Here is a 17,477-nt window from a genome sequence, read left to right as displayed (position 1 = left end):
CTTCGAGGTAGTTTCGTACCCTACAAACGATTTCTTCTTATGTTCTCCGCTAGATAGGAACTTTGGAATGATTCTTCATCGCACTTTGAGGGGTGGTTATATGATCCAATTATATTAGCATTGTTGAGAGATTGCACTAGCGAAAGTACGGACCCTAGGCCTCATTTTCAAGCATTGCAATACCGTTTTTGTGTCCGTTTACTATTTGCTACCTTGCTGTTTTTATTTATTCATATTATAAAAATATATTTCTACCATACATATTACACTTGTATCACCATCTCTTCGCCAAATCAGTGCAGCTATACAAATTTCCATTGTATTGGGTGTGTTGGGGACACAAGAGATTTCTTGTATTTGATTGCAGGGTCGTTTGAGAGAGATCATCTTCATCCTACACCTCCCACGGATTGATAAACCTTAGGTCATCCACTTGAGGGGAAATTGCTACTGTCCTACAGAACTCTGCGCTTGGAGGCCCAACACGTGTCTACAAGAATAAAGTTGCATAGTAGACATCACTTGTGCACCAAAATCCTTAAACTCAGTTTTGCCATATGAGTCCACTATACCTATGCGGTATTTCCATGCCGTTCTAAGCAAATTTGTATGTGCCATCTCTAATTTTCAAAATAATTTTCCCTTCTGTGTGCTCATACCGCTCATGAAACGGTAGCGGGTGGCTGATATTTTTTTCATGCTAGATATGTTATTCTCAAGATGAGTGTTTATTCACTTGTCATTGCACGAGAGTACGGCAAAGGTATTAGGGATGCCCGGTCTCGAAATTAAAAATGAATTTATTTTATGTTGTCCAATAAAAAATTCCTTGAAAAGTGTAGGTATGGACGGTACCCGTGGATTCGGTTAGCCGTGGAATGTGAAAGTATGGTAGAAAAAGGCATAAACTTTTTTTCTGTTTGGGAATCGCCTATGATATATCTAGCATGGAAATTATTGGGAACTACTTGATCGTTTTTGTTGATAGGAAAGGCATGCCACCCAAAATGTTTTATCTATATCTTTTTTTGCTTTGAGCTCTAGCACCTCTACAAATCCCTACTTCCCTCTATGAAGGGCCTTTCCATTTACTTTATGCAATTTTCATTTTTATTTGAGTCTCAATCTTCTCTTATAAAGCACCAACTGAGGGGCACTATAATCGTACTTAAGCATTGGGTGTAGCTAATATGCGAGTGTGTTTCATGAATGGATCAATGATTGAGCATGATGGGCTAGGGATAACTTGCTTTAGTGTTGATATTTTGAAAGACATGGTTGCTTGTTGGTATGCTTAAGTATTGAAATCCTCATGTCAAAACTACACTATTGCTTTGAATCATATAAAAGTCCAAATGTCCATGCTACAAAAGAAAAGAATTGTGATGAACATGATAGACAACATTCCACATCAAAAATTATATTTTTATCATTTACCTACTCGAGGATGAGCATGAATTAAGCTTGGGGATGTTGGTATGTCTCCAACATATCTATAATTTTTTATTGTTCCATGTCGTTATATTATCATTCTTGGATGTTTTACAATCATTTTATAACAACTTTATATCATTTTTTGGGACTAACCTATTGACATAGTGCCCAGTGCCAGTTGTTGCTTTTGCTTGTTTTTTTTACTTTGCAGAAAATCAATACCAAACGGAGTCCAAACGCATCGAAACTTTTTGGAGATTTTTTCTGGAGCAGAAGACACAAGATGGGCCAAAAAGTACCAGACGGGTGCCCCGAGGGGGGCACAACCCACCTGGGCACGCCTGGGGGCCCAGGCGCGCCCCTGGTGGGTTGTGCCCACCTCGGTGGCCTCCCGCATCGCCTCTTTGCTCTATAAATACCTCAAAAATCTAAAAACTGTAGGGGAGTCGACGAACCACAATTCCAGCTGCCGCAAAATTCTAGAAACCACAGATCCAATCTATACACCATCACGGTGGGGTTCATCATCCTCATTGGTGCCTCTCCGTTGATGCGTGAGTAGTTCATTGTAGACCTTCAGGTCCGTAGTCAGTAGCTAGATGGCTTCCCCCCTTTCTCTCTCTCTCTCTCTCTCTCTTGTGATTCTCAATACAATGGTCTCTTAGAGATCTATTTGATGTAACTCTTTTTGCGGTGTGTTTGTTGGGATCCGATGAACTTTAAGTTTATGATCAGATCTATTTTATCCATGAAAGTTATTTGAGTTTTGATCTCTTATATGCATGATTGTTTATAGCCTCGTATTCCTTTTTCTAATCTTTGGTTTAGTTAGACCAACTAGATCGATTTTTCTTGCCATGGGAAGAGGTGCTTTGTGATGGGTTCGATCTTACGGTGCTCAATCCAGTGACATAAGGGGACATAACACGTATGTATCATTGCTATTAAGGATAACAAGATGGGATGTATTCCTACATGAATAGATCTTGTCTACATCAATGTCATCGTTCTTATTGCATTACTCCGTTTTTCCATGAACTTAATACACTAGATGCATGCTGGATAGCGGTCGATGTGTGGAGTGATAGTAGTAGATGCAGGTAGGAGTCGGTCTACTAATCTTGGACGTGATGCCTATATAATGTTCATTGCCTAGATATCGTCATAATTATTTGAGGTTGTATCAATTGCCCAACAGTAATTTGTTTACCCACTGTATGCTATTTTTCTCGAGAGAAACCACTAGTGAAATCTACGGCCCCCGGGTCTATTCTTTATCATATTTGCCTCCGAGATCTATTTTTGTTCGCTTTTATTTTCAGATCTATTAATCCAAAACCCAAAAATACCTTGCTGCACTTTGTTCTATTTCGCGTTTCCGCAAGATATATTCACCCAATCTACTACAAATTTATCTATCTTTTTACCGAAGGGATTGACAACCCCTCTTACACGTCGGGTTGCAAGTATTTGGTCTTTGTGTGCAGGTATCGTTTACATAGTGTTGCGTGGTTCTCCTACTGGTTCGATAACCTTGGTCTCATCACTGAAGGAAATATCTACCTTAACTGTGTTGTATCATCCCTTCCTCTTTGGGGAAATACCGACATAGTTCAAGCCGCATCAAAACCCTAGATCACAAAACATCTGTCGTCGCGCGTGCATCCAGCACCACTGGTACTCGCCCAATCCCGCGCGCCGCTGATTCTGATCCAGGAGAAGGGAAGGTGTTGCCTCCACCCTACGCCGCCAGCTGGACCCTGGCCGCCGCGCCGCCACAACTACTATAAGCTCGCCCCACCCCTCCGTGGCCAAGAACTGCCACACGAGTAGCAGGGAGCTACCGCTGTTGTAGGCCACCACTGCCGCGACCCATCACAACATCCTACAGCCTGCGCCGCCGATCCAACCGCCATGGCCCAGGCGCGCTCCACCCAACACGAAGCTCCACATGCCAGCTCCACACGCCATTGCTCCCCCGCGCGCCAAGGACCTGCCCGAGAGCCGCCACGCCACAGAGCCCCTCGCCAGCCCCTCGTCTCGACTCGAGAGGATCGGCCAACACCGTACTGTCGCGCGAGAGGAGAACTCCCCGCTGCTGTTGCTGGTCAGGCTTCGCCTGGCCGCGCCCTATGGCAGCGACGAGGGCAAAGGTGGGAGGAAGGCCGGTCCTGGCAACGGGAGGAGATAGTATCGCGAGGGTGGGCTTTAGCGCTAAGATCTCTTTCTTTTTGCTCCTCTCTCTCCCACATGTCCCTTTTTTCAATAATCACAAATAATCAGTATCATACCTTCAATTTTTTAATCAATATCATTCTTATCTGGAGATCTCAGGTACTGATCTCCAAATTTGAAAACGAATCCCATTAGAATATACTAGCAAAAGAGCCCGTGCGTTGCAACGGGAGAGAAAACATAACACACGCTCTTAACTCAACAACCATCACTCAAGACTACAATAGGTCCATCTCTTTTATTTTTGCGAGGCATCATATTTGTATTGCCGCTTATCCTCCTTCTCACTCTCGCCGGTGATGGCCTCGGTATTCACACAAAACAACAAAACACGTGTGTTGAATATGGTTAATCCTAAGGCGTCTCTCTCTCCCTCTCTCCTCCCTCCTCCCCCCCCCCCTTTCTCGCTCGCTTTCTCACACTCTCGCGTTGAGAAATCCGTTGTTTTCCCTGCGACATTTTTCAGAGGTATGCATGTGTAGTTATCGATATTTTTTTCTTTTTCGTATATGGTTATAGTGGGGTGTTTATTGCAATCCAGATCGCCACCGGTATGAAAAAACAAATCTTGCGCTATAAGTTATAAGTTTGCTTCCATAACAATATTTAAAAAATATTTAACAGGTAAAATTAACGTCATATTTAGATTCCACACATTTTTCTAATAAAATTTCATATATAATATGTTAAAATCGAAGTTACGGTTTAAAAGATACAGATAATTTAGAAAATCATTTGGTTTGACTCAAATATATTCTAAAATAATATTTTAAAATAATTAATAGGAAAAAATAATCTCATATTCATATTCTACATATTTTTCTAATCAAATTTCATATATAACATGTTCAAATCGGAGTTACGGTTTAAATGATATGGATGATTTTAAAAAGCATTTGTTTGAGTTAAATATGATCTGCGAATGAATTACCTAAAACATCAGGGTTTTTTTTTTGAAAATGTAAAATAACGGTTCAGGTGTGACTTAAATCCGGACGGCGGGTTGATTTCAAGAATAGACAGGGACTTTTGTGCGTTTTAACTTAAAACAGAACTGCGGGTTGAATTCTATGAAATAGAGGGACTTTTCTGAAAAATGCCATGACGGACGAAAGAAACCCAATTTGCTTTATTATTATAGGTAAAGATTTTTGATTTCATCAAATGAAAAACCTAAGTCTGTTACGACAGAAACTAGCTTTTCAGAATCTTATTATGGATCTGAATGGAAGAACAGCTACTTTGGAAAAAAGGTCTAGTCCTGTTAGAAAATCAGAATGAATGTAGTACAAATAAAGTAAGAAAATAATTCCTTCTACATGAACAATATAAACAAGAGAATGATTGAAATGGACAGGTTTTTGTGCCAAAATATTACTCCAAGCAACATGAATAAAACTAAATAAGATCAATGACCAAACCAACCAGATACATAAGTTCCAAATTGCACACACACTACAAAATAAGTGACACAGAAATTTTGATATTTAGCAGACATAGAAATTAGGTTTGACTAACGGGCAACCTTGCTTGCACGGAATCAGCTAATCAGAAAAGTGTGGACTCCTGAGAGCAACACAAATTTCCATTGATTGACTTCATCAACTCCGCAACAGCTTGGATAAAGGAAGCCAGACCTGCAACGAATCGATAGAGAAAAACATACTGTTTTCTTGGGAGCAGAAACCATCTCTGCTATTCAAACTTAGCATTTGACTTAGCTGCAAGATACATTCGATTTAACAACAAACTACATTTGATTTACTCTAGTTGTACTTGGACTACATAGATCTCTAAAATCATAGGAAGAGACAGGACTGTTTCTAGAAGTTGGGACACAATGTAAATATGTAGTCGAGTGTGAATAAGCAATTCTTGCCTGCACCATAAATTGCATTTCAGCCTTTCAGGTAAAATTTATGTAGTCAACAACAATTTCAATGTCAAAACAGGTCTGTTAATTTAAAGCTGCATAAGGGAAGATCAGTATGACAGGATGCTAAATAGATACTCTGGTGAAAGCAAGAACCGAAATATAAACCATCTGAACACAATAGGTGGCACAGTAACAGGTATGCTATGTTTGCTCTTTGCTATTTTTTTATGAAATCCATCGAACCAGCCTCTCTGCATTGCACTTTGCAGGGGTAAGACTAGGTTCCTATAATCCCTCCCCAGCCCCACCTTGTGTGGGAGCTTCTATGCACTGGGTCTGTCCATCTATAAGAGAAGACTGCTGACTTTTATAAGTATGATATTTATAGGATAATGAAGCATATCACAGAATTTCTCAGTGTTATCTAGTACAAGAAAACAATGACAAAACACAAGGAATAGTGCTCACCAGACTAAATAAGCGACACAAGAGGTTCGATATTGCCTTCCTGGCAAAACACAGGAGGTAGCTGTCCTTCATAAGGTGCAGGGCTATTTGCTGCACCGTTCTACACGACCAGAAGCATCAACGTATGAGTCAATGGCAATCCCAGCATACCAGCCATGAAGAACACCTCTAGGATGCACTGACATTCCTTTTAACATGTTTTGGTTCATGTATGCAAATACCCACATTTCTCTGTTTTACTCCTCCTTACACTTCTTTATCTCAAGTACATAAAATGGAAAGGAATTGAGAGCTCCTAATATAGATCAGAGAGAGAGAGACAAAGAGTAATACATGTTACTGACATAAGAACTTATGGCCACATGAACATCACAACCTCTGATTACATCCATTATGTGTGAAGGTGTCAGGTCCATGCTCAAGTTATAGCTGCTCTACCATTTTAAATTTCATATTCTTAACAAAGAGAAAAATGTCGAGTTGGCTCCATTGCAACCCTACAACGGAAGTAAATTTCAATGAAAAGCAATTTGCTGAAGTGCTTTAAAAAGCTCTCGTCTGTCAATCATGAAGCTCAAATATAAAGACAACCACACAAACCACAATAGTAAGATCATGAAAGCTGAAATTTATAGACAAGCACAACCAGATCACTGCAAAATGTATTTAGCCGAAATTTACAAGCTGTTTTACACGATCTCAACCTACATTTGGCAACCAATCTGGACAGCTGAGGTCCGAAATCTAAAGCACCAAGCCAACCAATCTCATCATCTATGAAAGAATTGTGTGACATCCTCGCAACGAAACATTCCGTTCCAGCACCACACCCCCTCGGCTCTCAAGAGCGCACCGAAATCCAACAAAGAATCTTGAAATGAGTAGTTGTACCAATTGTGGGGATGGGGAGGACGTCAATTACAGGAAGGGGGGCGACGGAGGCGCGCGCGCGCGTCAGAGGAAGCCGAGGAGGACGGCGGCGCCGAGCACGAAGAGCCAGACGATGTGGACGAGCAGGAGCGCCTGGCCGGAGACGGGCGCGGAGCCGGCGCCGACCTCGCAGTAGCCGCGCCGCGCCACCCGCGCGCCGGCGCAGGCGGCCTCCGGGCAGCCGCACCAGTAGGTGACGCCGTCGGCGCCGCAGACGGGGTCGGGGCGGAAGCACCGCACGGGGCAGAGCGCGACCTCTCCCCCGCCCCCGCCGTCCAGCGGTGCGGCGTCGAGGGGCGCCGCGCAGGGCTCGGCGGCGGGGTCGGAGGCCGCTAGGGTTGGGGAGAGGAGGAGCAGCGCGAGGGCCGCGGCGAAGAGGAGGAAGCGGGCGGGCGCGGGCGGGGCGGAGGGCGACATGGCGGCGTCGCCGGCGTCCACCCGGCGGCGGGGGGGCGGGCCGGGGGCAAGGGGCGCGGCGGGGGCGGGCCGGTGGCGAGGAGCTTCGGGGCCGCCGAGGCGACGCGTCTGGGCGGGGGTGGGTGGGGGGTTGTGCCTTGCCCGCTCGGTTGGACTTAGCTGGCTCGCGCTGGCCGTTGGCGACTGCCTTTTCAATTTCCTTCCTTCGAGAGAGAGCAAAGCGAGACGCGTTACGCGTATGCGGACGTGGGGTTGGCCGCCTGCCGGGCGCCAGCCCCTGCCTTGTCTTGTTCCGCTTTACTGCGTCCGAGAATAGAATTCCCACACGTTCCGGTCGTTTCCTAATGTTTTTGACCGCACGAATGCTTCGCCTCCAAGGACGCACAAATGCAAAAAGGATGAGGATCTACTGCTAACTAAATGTAGGGAATTAATAAAGGAAAACATTAATAAACCGCATAAAGCACAACATTAAATTTGCACCGGAGCTTGTTTGGTTGTAAAAACAAAACAGAACCTTCGAGAAAGAATGGAAAAGGCTCCCCCCTCCCCTCGCAAAGTAGACAAAGAGAAATTGGACAACATAAGTCGCACAAAATCACTAATAACGACACGACTGCGCTGCTGAGCATGAGCATTGTGGAGCCAGAAGACGACACCACGCCATGACAATAAGCACCTGAGCTCCACGACGGTGTCCCCCGAGAGGGTAACGAGGCGAAGCGTCACCGTTGCTGAGTCCAAAGGGACGGACATGGGTTTCACCTCAAAGCACAAGCAGGGGAAGGGGAACCGCAACGACGCCTTCAAGTGGATAGCGACACCCGCAGGTGTTGCCGCCATCAACAACAGATCGCGAAGTTTTCGCTTGGGAACCCGTCATTGCCACTCGAGGCACCAAAGCCACTGAACCAACCCTTTGGGGAAGACCCACCGAAGTCCGGTCTTCAAATCCACATATGGGCGATACCACTGCCCCTGCAAGAGAACGAGCCATGGCCACCCATAGCATGAGCACTGCAGAGCCAAAAGACAACGCCACACCATGATAATAAAGCACTTGAGCTCCACGACGGTGCCCCCAGGAGGGCAACGAGGCAAAGCGTCCTCGTTGCCGAGTCCGAAGGGACGGAATGGGTTTCCCCTCGAAGCACTGGCGGGGGAAGGGGAACCGCACTGATGCCTTCAAGAGGATAGCGACACCTGCAGGTGTCGCCTCCATCAACGAGAAATCATGGAGTTTTCACTTGGGAACCCGCCAGTGCGACTCGAGGCACCAAGGCCACTAAGCCCACCCTTGAGGAAAGACCTACCGAAGTCCAGGCCTCCAAATCCACATCTGGGTGATACCACTACCCCTGGAAGAGAACGAGCCATGGCCACCTATAGCCTGGCCGGCCCAACCCGGACTCGCCCATGCCCACAACCCTCACTGGCCAAGCCTAGGACCGCCGGCAATCTCCACCCAACCATGCCGAGTCGGGACGGCGGACAACACCATTGGCAGAGCCCCCCATGCATGGACAAGTGGCAACCGTCCATAAGCCGATAACTCTAGTGGCGCCCCAAATATGGTGTATAATGTCTCGCTAAATGAATTGATGTACAATGTCTCGCTAAGAGCATATTTTAAGTTCACATTGTTTTGTCATAGCATGCTATTTTTTTCATTGCATATAACCCATATTTTACTGACCATATAAGTCAAAGTTTGACATGAAAAACGAAGTGGATTTCATGTACATATGGAGGTAGTATAAAGCATCATTTCAATCTAAGAAGCCTAAATTATTACACTAGAAATATATCGTGCATGTCTCGCAGCATCCAGTGACCTGCAAACTTTTTGTCATGCTGTAACTCAAATTTGGGTCATGTTCGGAGCCAAAAATTTAAGCCATGCTAAAAACGCATAATGTTTCGCAGGCTGATGAAGTTTCTTCTGTCCTGATGTCTGCCAAATGGCAGGCAGTGTCTGACAGTTGGAGACTGTACATGCTTTGACAGTTGGGCTGTTCATTTGTAAAGCGCACAGGGCGTGCAGAGGAATACTACCTTTCTTCAACCAGGATTAACCCCTAAACCAAACCATCCATTTGTGCATGCGATGCGAGCGATACCTTTCTTGGCCGTGTTCTATGCTTTCGACGATTCGCAAGAGGGTGGCAGACATGAGACATCCTGCCGACACATGCGTGTTCTTCTCCTATACAACACATGTGCACTTTCACAAGCTTTTTGTGTGTGTTGGGTAAGCCTGTTCATCCTTCACGAGCCCAAATATACATACAAGATGACTCCTTCCTTCTCCCCTCCAGCCAATGGCTTAACGCACATTCATCAGAACCTGAAGAGCACAAGCCAAATAAGATACCCCTCCTCCACTGTCCAGCATCAAACTTTCCATGGGGCATCCTTCCTGTCGCCCTCGTAGCATCTACCGCCCATCAGTACCTACGTGCTCATTTGGTCAGCGTCCATCCCCTCAACCGCTGCCTGAGCTGAAGCCATGGCCTGCTCCAGTAAACCATCTGGAACCTGTTAAGAAGAACCTGTATGCCAAGTGAGCAGAGAGGTCAGTTCCATACCCATGTCAAAAATCTGTAGACGGTTTTCTCTTCATCTTTTTGTTTATTTAGTCATTTCTGGGTGGGTGTATGCCACTACCTTCTGATGCTGACATTTTGATCCAGCTCAACTCCAACTCAAAAGCTTTGTCCCTGGCCTCATCATGAACTCCATGTATGCTGCATTGGACAAATTCTGAGCTGCTGCATTCGACAAACTATGAGTGTGGAGTTTGTGCAGATTATAGCACTAGCCTGTTTCAGGTATGTTTACTCCTTTTCAGGTATAGACAAATATAGAAGGAACATACTTCCATCTTTTTTGGTTTGCATTGTTCAATTGCCGCCTTTTATTTCTTTCGAAAAAGTGTGGCATATGCAGTCTAAGATTCTAAGCTAATAGGATACTGCTATCACCTGTTTGGTTATTGGAAGATAATCTTTTCACTATCATTGGTATACATAATTATACCAGTGAAATGTTGGTTCCAAAAAAAAAACCAGTGAAATGTTGGTACCAACTACTGATATACTATAACCCCTCAAAAAAAAACTACTGATATACTATTGATTTTAAATAGTACTCCCTCCGTTTCAAAAATAATTGAAGTTCTAGGATTGTCCTAGGTCAAAATTTATTAAGTTTGACCAAGTCTATAACAAAATTTATCAACATCTACAAAACCAAATTTACTTCATTAGATTCATTAGGAAATGACTTATTTTATTATATATATTTGATATCATAGATCTTTGTGCATTTTTCTATAGACTTCGTCAACTTTAAAAGGTTTGACTTAGAAAAATCCTAGAACTTCGATTATTTTGGAATTGAGGGAGTAATAGCAGTAGTCTATTGTAATTTGCAATAGAAGAAGGACTCAACAAAGAAAAGCACCCAGTGAATAATTGGAGGCAACAACCTTACGTTTCTGCCGCCTATCTTACTTTCCCCAGCGCATGACCAAAGTATGCTTGTGTTCATGATTCTATTTTTGGTGGGGGACTTATGTTCAAGATTCAATGTATGAACACTACAAGTTTCAAAATCACAAAATACTTAAATTTTTTGAGCAATTTTTTTCTTCGAAAAGAGGCGCTTTATTACTTAAAAGGTTTAAGCATTACACTCGGCCTCTGCATAACTAAGATGCACACAGCCAACAAAGTCGTCATGACAAGCCAAAATAAAAGTAGAAGGCGAAATACAAAGATGAATATTTGTATGACACCTAAACGGTAGGAGGCCCAATCATAAGATCATGCTGCCACCCATATTGGGTAAAAGTATCCCTCGCCGCAACCTCCAATCGTGTACACACCTCCGTAAACAGGTCTCGATTCTCCACTCGCTGTAGAGAGGACCATAAACGAAGTGTCCCGGTACATCTGTAGATAACCTGCATAAGGAAAGTACTTTTATCATTAAAAACCTTATCATTTCTACATAGCCAAAGCGACCAAATCACGGCAAGCGCTCCCACCCTGAGAAGAATTCTAAACTTGTGATCAATCTCATGTAACCAGTTGCCAAATATATTAGCAACACTACACGAAGGATACAAGCCAGAAGCTATCTGGATGACTGACCATATAGAACGAGCCAATTTACAATGAAAGAACAAATGTTTTATTGTCTCATCATGCGGACAAAATACACATTGCGTACTTCCATGCCATTCCTCTTAATAAGAGCAATTGACAAACAATCTCATTCGTACATACCATCAGTATATTTGAATGAGCTGCATCTATTGAAGTATTGAACAAGTGTTTGCAAGTTATGCAAATCGTAAGAAATGAGCATGTGGACTGTAGTGACAACAAACGTACAAGACTCTGAACTTCCGAAGAGGCATGTAGAGCAGTTGCCCATCCCTATCATAACCTCAAAGAATGAGCCAATGCGCATTTTTGGCTTTGTTCTTTTGTTTAGGATGGGTCGCCTTGTGGACTTCTGCTCTGTTTTGTTTTCACTTTGCTCTGTAAAAGTCGCGTCATTTCGATGCTTTCTTCTTCTAATACACAATGGCACGCAGTCAGGTTGAGTGTTTGAGAAAACAACAAAGGTCCGAGAATAACACCGCAACCGAATAAAGGCCTAACACGACAGAAGTCTAGTCACACTCATGTCTCCGGCAATTATGGAGTGAATTACAAAAAATAACCACATTTTAAGTTCACATCCGAATTTGCCACCATATTCCTTAGGCGACCCAAAAATCTACCAGTTTCCTTGCTAATTTTTTTTAATAAACACTAATAATCGATTTGGATGATTTAATCCAATTTCTAACAGAAAGGACCCGCCTGTAAGCGCTGACATGGCACCAAAAGTCAAAGAAAACATGTTGACTGTTAAATTAGACAGAGGGCCCACTGGTCAGGAACCCCTCCCCCACGATCCCACGAGCTCCACATCTGGAGCCGTCCGTGTGTCCTCGACCAGATGGCCGGCGCCGCCCAGCGACCTCTCCTCATGTGCTCCGCCCCTCACGTCTTCTCCCTCCTGGCGTCGGCGAGATCCACCGTCCCACGTCCCATCACGCACAACCACATACCGGATCCCGTGATGCAACCCCTTCCCTGCCCCGACGATATGTCTCCTCCTCTCCGGCGTGCGACGAGCCTGTCCCCAGCTCCGATCTCTTCGCGTGCGGCGGCGTTGCGGTTCCTGATCGAGGCTTGGGTGCCCGCCGAGGAGCAACCTTGCGTGCTGCGGCCGCCGAGCTCTTGGGCCGGGGCGCCGTGACCAGGGAAGCCCTCCTGTGGCTGCCCTTCTCCCCCGAGGCCACCGGCGTGGCTGTCGGAGTTGCTTTCCGAGCCCCTCTATCGACGCCTATCTTCCCTCCGACGGTGATTGTGCTCACAGGCACAACAACCTCCCTGCAAGGGCTCCATTGTAATCTAATTTTGTTTCTAGGGTGATTTTTGCAATTTTTCAGGGACCCTTTTGTTAGTTCAGTTGATGACTCGTGGACCCTTTTTAGGGTGTTGACTGTTTTATGCCATGTCACTGCTTATAGGCGGGCCCTTTATGTCAGAAATAGGATTAAATTACCCCAAATCGATCAATAGTGTTTATTGAGAATATTAGCAAGGGAACTGGTTGATTTTTGGGGCGCCCAAGAAATATGGTGGCAAATTCGGATGTGAACTTGAAATGTGGTGGTTTTTTGTAATTCACTCGCAATTATGCACCATTTAGGTAGACTGTCTTACCTTAGCCACCAGTAGAGTGTACAAAGATGAACATACACTGCCACACAATCTGCCAACTCTTTTACAGAAATGGTTTACCTGTAGACCCTGGCGCATCGCTGTTTTAGAGTATTAATCATATAAAGACATTGCCAGGGTGTGAAGGTGTAGGTGCTTGCTTTTCATAACTGGCAGCTTCTGTTCTTCGCTGTGCTAACACTTTGCCAACCATTTCCCACCAGACCAGCAAAAGTAGTCCATATGTAAAGACACAGAGCTTCCCTATCAATAGAAAGTGGGGTTTGCTAAGGTATTGAGGCATGGCCAATGCATAGCATTAGGATAATGCTCCGCAGGCCATGTAGGATCGGATGTCAAGAAAAATAGGTTTGGATGATGTAGTGAGATCCTCGACAAGAGTCGGGTGCTTGAGAAGAAAAATGTATTGTCCGGTGCATAAAGTTAAAATACTTAAAGGGAAGAGTAGAAATGCATGTAAGTAAGAGTCTGTTTTTCTATTCTTTGATGAGGCCCACTAGTAGTAGGTTGCGTTAGAAAAAATAATAATATAAATGTGTCAACCTATTTTTTATCATGGATCATCTGTATTCATATAACACTATTATACATGCCGTGAGTGGACCCTGCAATTAGCATCCCGAACCATCTGTGAGATGATAAAAAGTGCCAATGACAAAAGAGAGACAGTTGAGCAGAGAGAGTTCAGGAAATAATCCCTTAATTACGAACTGTTTAGTGATAGTGCATGCTAAGTCACCGCACTGTCCAATGATAGACAACTCATCTCCCTTACTTGGATGAAGCGGTTGGTGCTCCTAGCTACTCCCTCCGTCCGGGTTTATTAGGCCTCTTAGCATCATAAGCATGTCCCTTTTTATAAGGGCTCGCTTTGGAAAGGTGCATGCGTGCAACCATTTCATTGGTTGCCTTGAAAGCCATTGTTGTTGGTGCCATGAATGGGAAATTAATACACTTCATGCGTGCTTTTTCATTGGCTGCATGCATGTGAGAGAGTGCATTGAGAGTGGAATTGAAGAATTTATGTGAGCAAATTATTATGTGTCTTGGTCTAAGAGAAGTTGTCTTTAGGCCTAATAAATCCGGACGGAGGGAGTACTACGTACTCCATCCGTTTCTAAATATCTGTCTTTTTAAAGATTTCGAATGGACTACCACATATAGATGTATATAAACATATTTTACAGTGTAGATTTACTTATTTTATTCTGTATGTAGTCATCTGTTGAAATCTCTAGAAATACAAATATTTAGAAACGGAAGGAGTACTTACTTAAATAAACAAAGGCCTAATCAGCGGGCTGCAGGCACCACACTAATTATGCTTAGAAAGACCCCACGTATCAGTCGACAGGTCGGGAGCAAACATGTGGCACCAGGAATTGTTAATTTGACTTTCCTAGACTTGACTGGCCACTCACAGGGTCGCCTTTGTTTTCTCCCGCGACGGCTAAGCTGAAGACCCCGACAAATCTCATTAGCAAGGACTACTCCTAATTAACAGCGGGGACTAATCAGGCACAGCAGTGTGACCAATGCCGCTGCGTCTGCGTGCGCGTGCGCGTGCTCTAGTCAAGAAGACGGTCCAATTCACACTTGAGTGTGCATGCAGGCCCATAAACCATGGAGCATTTGTTGCTGTTGTCGTCTCAGGGCGTCACCATGTTGAACCCATCCAGTAAACAAGCTTAGAAAAAGTAAACAAGCCTACTGGTGCTAATCAGTACTCCAGTCTAGCATTATACATTGACACAGGAGCACTCTTTCAACATTAGCTGAGAGGTACTCCTGTTGACTCGAGAAACGCAGGTCTTTTTCCCTGCTTCCTAGCCTAAACAACCCAAAGAAAATCAGGTTTAGATGCTGTTACGTACTCCAGCTCAGTGTTGTCGCTCGATCGGCGTGGCAGCATAAGTAGCTGAGCTTAGCTGCAGAGATTCAGACACCGGCGCAGAAGACAGGCGATAACCGGTTCACACTCTCTGACCACACATTGATCTCTGTTGGGTTACTGACAGAGCCGTGGTAGCTGAAGCTCAAGCTCGCTGCCGGCATGGGGGCGGATGGCAAGAAGCCGTACGTGATCGCGGTGATCATACAGGTGATCTACACCGGCATGTTCGTCGTCTCCAAGGCGGCGTTTAACCAGGGGTTCAGCACCTACGTCTTCATCTTCTACCGACAGGCGGCTGCGTCTCTCCTACTGCTGCCTCTCGCCATTGCCCTCGAGAGGTAACTGTCTAAAACTTGTTCTGCTTGAGCTAGACCCCTCTAGCGTTAGCAAGAGAATCATGTAAGAATCAGGCGCTGATTTTGCAGGAAAAACGCGCGGTCAATGTCCTTCCGGTTGCTCCTGAAGCTGTTCATGTTTGCCTTGATCGGGTAATTAACTAATTAAGCAAAGCATGCTTCTCGATCTCATGGACCGCTGCACGTAGTTAAGCTGCTTATGTGCAACAAACTGGAGATGAATGACTGATCGATGTTAATATGGTTTTGTTTGCAGGACTACATTTAGCTTGAATCTGTACAACGTTAGCCTCAAGTTGACATCCGCGACCGTGGGCTCCGCAACCAGCAACTCCATGCCTGTGGTCACCTTCTTCATAGCGCTTCTGCTGAGGTACTGATCCAGCCTTGTACTGTATGATTGTACTAGCTACTTGAGGCTCACCTTAGTGCCAGACTGACATGTACACTTGGCTGGCCTTAGGATGGAGGTGGTGAAGCTGAGGAGCCCCTCGGGCATGGCCAAAGTGGCCGGCGTGGGGCTCTGCCTCGCCGGGGTGCTCGTCATCGCCTTCTACGTGGGTCCGTCACTGAACCCGGTGAACCACCACCGCGTCTGGGCTGCCGCGACCGGAGACGCCGGCGCGACGAGGGGGACGTGGATCATGGGCACCTTCCTCATGGTGCTCGCCAACGTGACGTGGTCCGTGTGGATCGTGCTGCAGGCGGCGCTGCTCAAGGAGTACCCCAACAAGCTGCTCGTCACGGCGACGCAGTGCGTCTTCAGCGCCGGTCAGTGCTTCGTCGTCGCCGCGGTCGCCGAGCGGGACTTCTCCAGGTGGCAGCTCCGCTTCGACGTCACCTTGCTCGCCGTCCTCTACACCGTAAGGATTCTTCTTAATTCTCTGTCCTGTCAATGGCGATGAACTCCTGGCGATGGATTGGCGCATGGGGTGGACCGGAGGCTGATGTGTGGGTTGATTCAGGGGTTCGTGGTGACGGGGGTGTCCTACTACCTGCAAGCATGGTGCGCGGACATGAAAGGGCCGGTCTTCCTCGCCGTGTGGACCCCGCTCTGCTTCGTCCTCACCATTTTCTGCTCCTCCTTCTTCCTCGGAGAGATCGTCCACCTCGGCAGGTACGATCAACAGCTAGCTTTCAAGCTCCAACTGCACTGCTGATCTGCACACGGCTGCTGAACTTCAAGTTCATTTCTTCTTTAATCTTTGCAGTATCTTGGGTGGAATTCTTCTCGTTGGAGGTCTGTACAGCGTGCTGTGGGGCAAAAGCAAGGAGAACCGGATTGCGCCATGCGGCGAGACCAATATGATCCATGGCGTGGAGGGCGAGAATTCTGGAGAAGATGAGGAGAAGAACGAGAGGAGCAGCCAAGTTAACGGGGACAGGGAGCACGATAAGGAAGCAACGATATCGCCAGCTGAACAAGTCTGATTTGATCGAGTGAAGGAGGCTCCATCTATCTCATGCGATGCATCCATTATTCGAGCAACTATGAATTATATTCAACTCAAACCACAAAGAAGAGGAACGGCGAACGGCCCTGATTGGGTTTATGATCAGTACTCTTCGGCTAATTCTTAGTTGCTTATTTTTTTTACAAATCCCGGTCACCTCAAATTGCATATATCACTAAGCCTTACACTGTAATCTCTGAAGGTGTGCAACTTGTAGCATGTATGTTATATGTGGAGTAACTTGGACATGGCAATGGTTGGATGTTGCTCCAAAGGATTACAAATATGGTTGCGATTTATAGAAGTCCGATGCAAATCAATAGACCGTGATACATGATTTTGCATGTTCTATGTATTGCAGGGTTGCCTCGTTATTCAAGTTTTTTTCATTTTCATTTTCCATTGGTTTTCACCCGTTTTTTTCCTGTTTTTCCTTTTTGTTTTTTGAGAAGGTTTTCTTCATTTTTGTTTGGTTTTATTTTTTTTTCTCTCCATTTTTTGTTTGCTTTTCATTTTTCATATCTATTTTTTATGTTTGTTTTTATTTTCACTCTACAATTTCGTATATGTCAAAAACATTTTTTTCAATAAGTGATCAGCATTTTA

General features: G+C 45.1%; 2 protein-coding genes across 3 annotated transcripts; one reads left to right on the top strand and one right to left on the bottom strand.

Annotated features, from left to right (window-relative positions):
* Window positions 1-6,624: 6,624 nt before the first annotated feature.
* Window positions 6,625-8,737, bottom strand: LOC123057001 (translation initiation factor IF-2). The gene is made up of 2 exons (XM_044480188.1): window positions 8,674-8,737; window positions 6,625-7,563 (listed from the first exon to the last, which is right to left on the bottom strand). Exons 1-2 carry the CDS (start codon window positions 8,735-8,737, stop codon window positions 6,968-6,970), a joined length of 660 nt encoding a protein of 219 aa, XP_044336123.1. The 3' UTR covers window positions 6,625-6,967.
* A 966-nt stretch (window positions 8,738-9,703) lies between these two features.
* On the top strand, window positions 9,704-17,149 carry LOC123058704 (WAT1-related protein At5g64700). Of its 2 annotated transcripts, XM_044481403.1 has the most exons (8): window positions 9,704-9,935; window positions 10,054-10,191; window positions 15,186-15,399; window positions 15,487-15,549; window positions 15,674-15,790; window positions 15,881-16,280; window positions 16,383-16,534; window positions 16,629-17,149. In XM_044481403.1, exons 3-8 carry the CDS (start codon window positions 15,221-15,223, stop codon window positions 16,846-16,848), a joined length of 1,131 nt encoding a protein of 376 aa, XP_044337338.1. In that variant the 5' UTR covers window positions 9,704-9,935; window positions 10,054-10,191; window positions 15,186-15,220; the 3' UTR covers window positions 16,849-17,149. The 2 variants fall into 2 exon arrangements, with proteins under 2 accessions (XP_044337338.1, XP_044337339.1); XM_044481404.1 differs by lacking the exon at window positions 9,704-9,935 and having other exon boundaries at window positions 9,965-10,191.
* Window positions 17,150-17,477: the final 328 nt, after the last annotated feature.

This window comes from Triticum aestivum, chromosome 3A (assembly GCF_018294505.1).
Source record: "Triticum aestivum cultivar Chinese Spring chromosome 3A, IWGSC CS RefSeq v2.1, whole genome shotgun sequence".
NCBI lineage: Eukaryota > Viridiplantae > Streptophyta > Magnoliopsida > Poales > Poaceae > Triticum > Triticum aestivum.
This window is presented reverse-complemented; position numbering and strand designations above follow the sequence as displayed.

Excerpts from the sequence above, each read along its gene's own strand:
- LOC123058704 (XM_044481403.1), top strand. The coding sequence starts at position 15,221 with ATGGGGGCGGATGGCAAGAAGCCGTACGTGATCGCGGTGATCATACAG. Across the intron at positions 16,281-16,382 it reads TGCTCGCCGTCCTCTACACC|GGGTTCGTGGTGACGGGGGT; the intron begins GTAAGGATTCTT and ends GGGTTGATTCAG. Across the intron at positions 16,535-16,628 it reads GAGATCGTCCACCTCGGCAG|TATCTTGGGTGGAATTCTTC; the intron begins GTACGATCAACA and ends TAATCTTTGCAG.
- LOC123057001 (XM_044480188.1), bottom strand. The coding sequence starts at position 8,737 with ATGGCTCGTTCTCTTCCAGGGGTAGTGGTATCACCCAGATGTGGATTT. Across the intron at positions 7,564-8,673 it reads ATTTGGAGGCCTGGACTTCG|GAAGGAAATTGAAAAGGCAG; the intron begins GTAGGTCTTTCC and ends TCTCTCTCGAAG.